The sequence below is a fragment of the Littorina saxatilis genome, linkage group LG9 (assembly GCF_037325665.1).
Source record: "Littorina saxatilis isolate snail1 linkage group LG9, US_GU_Lsax_2.0, whole genome shotgun sequence".
Classification (NCBI taxonomy): domain Eukaryota; kingdom Metazoa; phylum Mollusca; class Gastropoda; order Littorinimorpha; family Littorinidae; genus Littorina; species Littorina saxatilis.
The window spans coordinates 24,448,467-24,454,972 of record NC_090253.1 but is presented as its reverse complement, the minus strand read 5'-3'; the positions used below and the strand labels follow the sequence as shown (position 1 = coordinate 24,454,972).

The window sequence follows — 6,506 nt, the reverse complement described above, 5'->3', positions numbered from 1 at the left end:
AATTGAGAGTAAACTACTGGACCGATCTTTATGAAATTTTACATGAGAGTTCCTGGGTATAATATCCCCAGATGTTTTTTTCATTTTTTCGATAAATGTCTTTTATGACGTCATATCCGGCTTTTTGTAAAAGTTGAGGCGGCACTGTCACACCCTCAATTTTCAATCAAATTGATTGAAATTTTGGCCAAGCAATCTTCGACGAAGGCCGGACTTCGGTATTGCATTTCAGCATGGAGGCTAACAAATTAATTAATGACTTTGGTCATTAAAAATCTGAAAATTGTAATTAACATTATTGTTTTATAAAACGATCCAAAATTCCTTTTATTTTATTCTTCATCATGTTCTGATTCAAAAAAACATATAAATATGTTATTATTCGGATTAAAAACAAGCTCTGAAAATTAAAAATATAAAAATTATGATTAAAATTAAATTTCCGAAATCGTTTTAATAACTATTTCATCTTATTCCTTGTCGGTTCCTGATTCCAAAAACATATAGATATAATATGTTTGGATTAAAAACACGCTCAGAAAGTTAAAACGAAGAGAGGTACAGTAAAGCGTGCTATGAAGCACAGCGCAACCGCTACCGCGCCAAACAGGCTCGTCACTTTCACTGTATTTTGCACTAGCGGCGGACTACGTTCAGTTTCATTCTGTGAGTTCCACAGCTTGACTAAATGTAGTAATTTCGCCTTACGCGACTTGTCTTAAAGAATCCTGTCAAATTTGCTATTCCAAAAGTACACTATGACACGACTCGAGTGGCAAAGAACATTCTCTGCAATTCCTGTCTCAGTCCGTGCAGCCGTTTTGGGTCCTATCGTCATCATACAAGCATAGGCCTACACACAGACACACAAGAACCAGCTTTAAAAGTTAGATTATGTAAGAACCATGTGAACCAGTGATTTTTTCTTATGTACATCAGATACTACAGTATTTCTGCTTTATGAAAAGCTATATTTCAAAAAACAAAACTAGAGATTTGAATTTTGACCACTTTTCTCCCTTTCTGTCACCAGTACTGATGAACAACTCATATACCACTAACCTTAACCCAGAATGCTATCATCTTATAATTTAATAAAATAACAAAACTACAAATAAATGCAACATAAGGTCAGGTCTTTATATCTATCACAATCAAATATTGCATCCTTACAGTTTAAAGTGTGAGTCACTGCATGACCTGATGATTGGTTTCTTAATAAAGACCAATTTGTGTCTTTTGGTTGCTTGTCGTTGGGTGACAAAATAACCTTAATGTTCGAGCCACATTGTTCTGAATAAATAATTGAGTTGACTTTCTCCACATCTGTAAAAGCTGCCAATCTGTGCCCATTTCGAATTATCGTCGATTATCAAATTGGTACCAAACGTTATGATTAGGTCGATTTTGTAGGTACGCTTAGTTGAGAGGCGGACACGTGACCCCTATAAAAGAAAACTTTGATCCGAAAAGTGTGCCAGACAGCCAAGTTGAATACCTTAAATAGCGTAGAAAGTTTGAATGAAATGACACGTGAATGAATGCTTTAATTGGCGTACGAAAATGTTCGCAATAATGATGTTTCCCAGTTTACATTTCGGCAGGCAGGATGAGCAGAACCTTCTCAAATCAAACGAAGGGGCACAGAATCGTTTAAACTAAAAGGAAGAATTGGTTAGTACACTCTGAAAGCGCTGTCATTACAATGATTGATTATATCTGACGATTTAACAACAAGTCACTCACCAAAGCCATCATTAGTGATGGAATCTCCGAGGTTGAACGACAAGAACGTGCTGTTGTCAAAGACCATCTTGATCTCCGCTCTGCGGCGTTCCTTCTTGTGAAAGGTCATCTTGAGGACAGCCTGCCAGCTGCAGTCCTGGTCGAAGTCAAAGGCAGGCTGGTAAGGCTCTTCCACCCACGTCAGGTAGTCTCCTCCTCCCGTAGAATTTCCCGTGCGGAGGTCCACCGTCAAATCTGAACACATTTATATTGATACAGTGGAACCCCCCTTTTAAAGGAGCTGCCCAGAACCGGGTGTGTTGGCGAGGAGTTGTTGCGGCCCTATGCTCCACAGGGAGTCTACAGGAATAAGTCAAGTAAGTCAAGGAACCCCCCTTTTAAGACCCCCCATTTTAAGACCCCCTCCTTTTTAAGACCCCCTCCTTTTTAAGACCTGATTTTCTCAGAGTGTTGGAGGTCTTAAAAGGGGGGTTCCACTGTGGGTCATTTCTTTCATTTCATTTACTTTATTATCTCAATGCTGGGGAATTTGGGTCGCTTCCTCCCAGTGGAAAGCGAGCAGGAACAAGAGTCACGCTACCTAAGTGTGTGCGTGTTTTGGTGTAATCTGCCACCTGCACTTGTGGCACAATGATGGAGGTCGTCTACGTGCCACTGTGGTGACACGAGGTGCAGGTGGGGACATGGCCAGGCTACCGTCTCTGAGGCTGCACATACAGTTGACCCGTGTCCGCCCGGGCCTAGGATCACAAGTCCAGTGCTCTACCAACTGAGCTACCCTGCATAGACAGTTGAACATGTCCGCAACGACCACCCAAGGAGCCGACCAAAAATGGTCGTAATAGACAAGAAGACTTATACAAATCTATTAATTATTTAGCGAAAAAAGCTGACCGGGGATCCTTTGGGTTGGTCGCTTTGGGCAGGTGATCGTTATCGAGAAGTGGCCGTAAGGAGAGGTTCAACTGTATTTGAATGTGCCATGCATACAGAATTATGTATTTGTTTTCATATTTTGTTGTTTTAGTCATGCAAAGAGCTTCGAATTTAAAGTAGGATTTGCAATCGGATAATGTACTTTTTCAAGAATAGATGGTCAATATTTTAATCCATCAATCCACAAAAGATATGCCCTGAACCAATCTTATTTTTGTCATGAAGAAAATAGTTGCCAGAAAGTCTATTTGCAAATTACATTTACAACCAACATTAATTAGCTTTTTCTTGCTGCATGCTTTCTCTCGAAATACCTTTCTCTAAATAATATTATTTTATTCCAAAATGTAAATTATTTCAATGTGAAGTAACAATTGATCAATGTGTTGCGATATTAATTGCTGTAAAATGTATGATACTGAATAACGTTATCTTAGTCGCTGGCGTTTGACTTAAAAAGAAAAACCATCAATCATTTTACAGTTTAAACACATCTACGTTTTTTTTTAAAGAATTTTAAATGAGCTAGAAAAGAATCTACCGTTATTTACGAGAACTCTTTCTGATATGTTTCAGAACAAATGATGAAAAACGAGTGCTCAAGTTACTTGTCCAATTTTGCTACCTCATAGAGTTTGAAGTTAATGCTTTACGCGTACGCAGTAACTGAAAAGTGGCGGGTTTCGTTGCATGTCTACGTAAAAACAGCACCAAAACCCGGCATTTTTTTACTTCTGGAAAAAGCACGTTCAACATTTGGAACGTTCTCCGTGGATAAGCGGGATAGATCAACAAAATTGACTGTTTGTGATGGAATAAAACAAAATCAGGAATTGTAGGTTATAGGAACGTGTAATTATTGTCAAAACAAAACGTTACATTTACTGGTACGTCGAACCAGTGGTCTTTTAAGTGGACATACACACTTATGATACAAACAATGACATCATCTCAAAATAACATCGCCGGCATTTTGCAAGCGAGTTTCATCACCTATTTTGAGAAAAGTCATTATTTGTTTCATTTCATTTTCTTTTTTTCATTTTCATTACTTTATTGTCCCATCGCTGGGAAATTCGGGTCGCTTCCTCCCAGTGGAAAGCTAGCAGCAACGGAGTCGCGCTACCCAGGTGTCTGCGTGTTTAGGTGTATTCAGCCACCTGCACTTATGGCAGAATGACCAAGGTCTTTTACGTGCCATTGTGATGACACGGGGGTGGGACATGGCTTCCGTCTCTGGGTCTGCACATAAAGTTGACCCGTGTCCGTCCCGGCCCGAATTCGAACCTGCGACCTTTCGATCACAAGTCCAGTGCTCTACCAACTGAGCTACCGGGCCTATAAGTTTGTCTGTCTTTTTACTTAAAAGACCACTAGTTCGACGTACTAGTAAATTAACGTTTTGTATTGTCAATAATTCAGAACCAAAACGTTCCAATAACCTGCAGTTCTTGGTTTTTACATTTAGTCAAGTTTTGACTAAATGTTTTAACATAGAGGGGGAATCGAGACGAGGGTCGTGGTGTATGTGTGTGTGTGTGTGTGTGTCTGTCTGTCTGTGCGTGTGTGTGTGTAGAGCGATTCAGAGTAAACTACTGGACCGATCTTTATGAAATTTTACATGAGAGTTCCTGGGAATGATATCCCCGGACATTTTTTTTATTTTTTTCGATAAATGTCTTTGATGACGTCATATCCGGCTTTTTGTAAAAGTTGAGGCGGCACTGTCACACCCTCAATTTTCAATCAAATTGATTGAAATTTTGGCCAAGAAATCTTCGACGAAGGCCTGACTTCAGTATTGCATTTCAGCTTGGTGGCTTAAAAATTAATTGATGACTTTGGTCATTAAAAATCTGAAAATTGTATTAAAAAAAAAAAAATTATAAAAAGATCCAAATTTACGTTCATCTTATTTGTCATCATTTTCTGATTCCAAAAACACATAGATATGTTATACTTGGATTAAAATCAAGCTCTGAAAATTAAACAAAATTAAAATTATGATCAAAATTAAATTTTCGAAATCAATTTAAAAACACTTTCATCTTATTTCTTGTCGGTTCCTGATTCCAAAAACGTATAGATATAATATGTTTGGATTAAAAACACGCTCAGAAAGTTAAAACGAAGAGAGGTACAGTAAAGCGTGCTATGAAGCACAGCGCAACCGCTACCGCGCTAAACAGGCTCGTCACTTTCACTGCATTTTGCACTAGCGGCGGACTACGTTCAATTTCATTCTGTGAGTTCCACAGCTTGACTAAATGTAGTAATTTCGCCTTACGCGACTTGTTTTATTTTGAATTTGTCTATCTGTTTTTGTTTTTGATATTTACTTTGCAAAGATAAGCATAGCATATGTGAATTTGATAACCAAACAGTCTTTCTGTTTCGGTTTTGTTGTAGTTATACATTGTTTTCTTTATTGTATTTTTTTTTCTTCTAATTGTAATGTAATCCAAGAGGGTTCATCAATATAAATCTTTGACTTGATTTGGTCGCACGAGACTGTAGGTATCCTTCAAAATAAAGCTCGCACCTTCACTTACCTGCTGCAAGAGCAAAATAAAGTCCAAGACCCAGTAAAAGATAACGAGCCAAGACCGTGAAAGCCATTGTGTTCTTCCCTTGCCGTTCTGTCTCGAAATCAGTCAACTGCACAGAAGGGAAATAATATTATAATTATTACAGGAACAAGGTGAATTCGGTCGAGCTAGGAATAAGAAGGTTCGTTAGTTAGATGGATGCCTGCTTGTTTGGAATGTGCTTGCGTGTGTGTGTGTGTGTGTGTGTGTGTGTGTGTGTGTGTGTGTGTGTGTACGTGTGTGTGTGTGTGTGTGTGTGTGTGTGTGTGTGTGTGTGTGTGTGTGTGTGTGTGTGTGTGTGTGTGTGTGTGTGTTTCTTCGTTCTTTTTTTCTGCTTGTTTGCGTTTTGCAAAATGAGTTTAAATTGTCTGTATAACTTGCGTATTAATTAGTCTAATTTTACACATCTTTGCATAGATGTAAGCACGAAACATTGAATTTGCTGCAATACGATTTATTCCCGTTACGTATTCGTTAAGTGATTTCCTTCTACTGCTAAACTACAGTGTGTATTATTTATTTTCAAAAAATACACATATGCTTTGTTTTCTTGTTGAAAGCATTGTCTTACTCCCCCCCTCCCTTCTCCCAGATCCTGATCTATTTATTCAAGATTGTTATCAAAATGCCAATAGTTGAAAACTGCACATTGTATATGGAAAACCGTCGCAATAATCACCTTCGTGGTTGAAAAGGACGTTAAACACCAAATAAAGAAAGTATATGGAAAAAGCTATACAACTTTGTACAACAGGTAAAACACCGTATATATTCCAAGGAAGATTTTAGTACTCATCAAAAAGCAAAGATCTGAGCAAGAGAAAAAACATACCTGCCTTAATTCAAAGTGTTCAACCAAGCGTAAACCCAACAGTACTTATTAACTTACTTCACGCTCGAGTAGATACCTACCTTGTGAGTAGTCAGAAGTGGTAGTGGAAATGGTAGACACAACAGTCCAGATGGTATTGCTATATTTCATCAGCTACAACTCGGTCTCAGGGATAATTGGTTTACAGATGTTTATTGAACACAGAGATGGGTTGGGAATACAGCTTTCAATTGTACGGCATATATGTCATATGGAGAAAAAAACCACCTGAAAGCATGATGCATGACGCAGTTAAGATCAAGAGACTACAGGTCAAGAGGAAAGACGAATTAAAGGCTGTTCTTAATTGAGCCCAACATTTATTTTGCAAAGTCGTTTTGGGAGAAAAAAAAATCAGTGCCAAA

At 38.3% G+C, this 6,506-nt stretch overlaps 1 protein-coding gene across 1 annotated transcript in view; it reads right to left on the bottom strand.

Moving 5' to 3' along the window:
* Positions 1-6,172, bottom strand: part of LOC138977396 (uncharacterized) — a 6,865-nt gene extending 693 nt beyond the window's left edge. Inside the window, exons 1-3 of the mRNA XM_070350286.1 lie at positions 6,160-6,172; positions 5,235-5,340; positions 1,747-1,980 (exon numbers count right to left, since the gene is read on the bottom strand). Coding sequence (XP_070206387.1) covers positions 1,747-1,980; positions 5,235-5,301 — 301 coding nt within the window. The 5' untranslated portion in view covers positions 5,302-5,340; positions 6,160-6,172. The remainder of the gene's footprint in view (positions 1-1,746; positions 1,981-5,234; positions 5,341-6,159) is intronic.
* Positions 6,173-6,506: the final 334 nt, after the last annotated feature.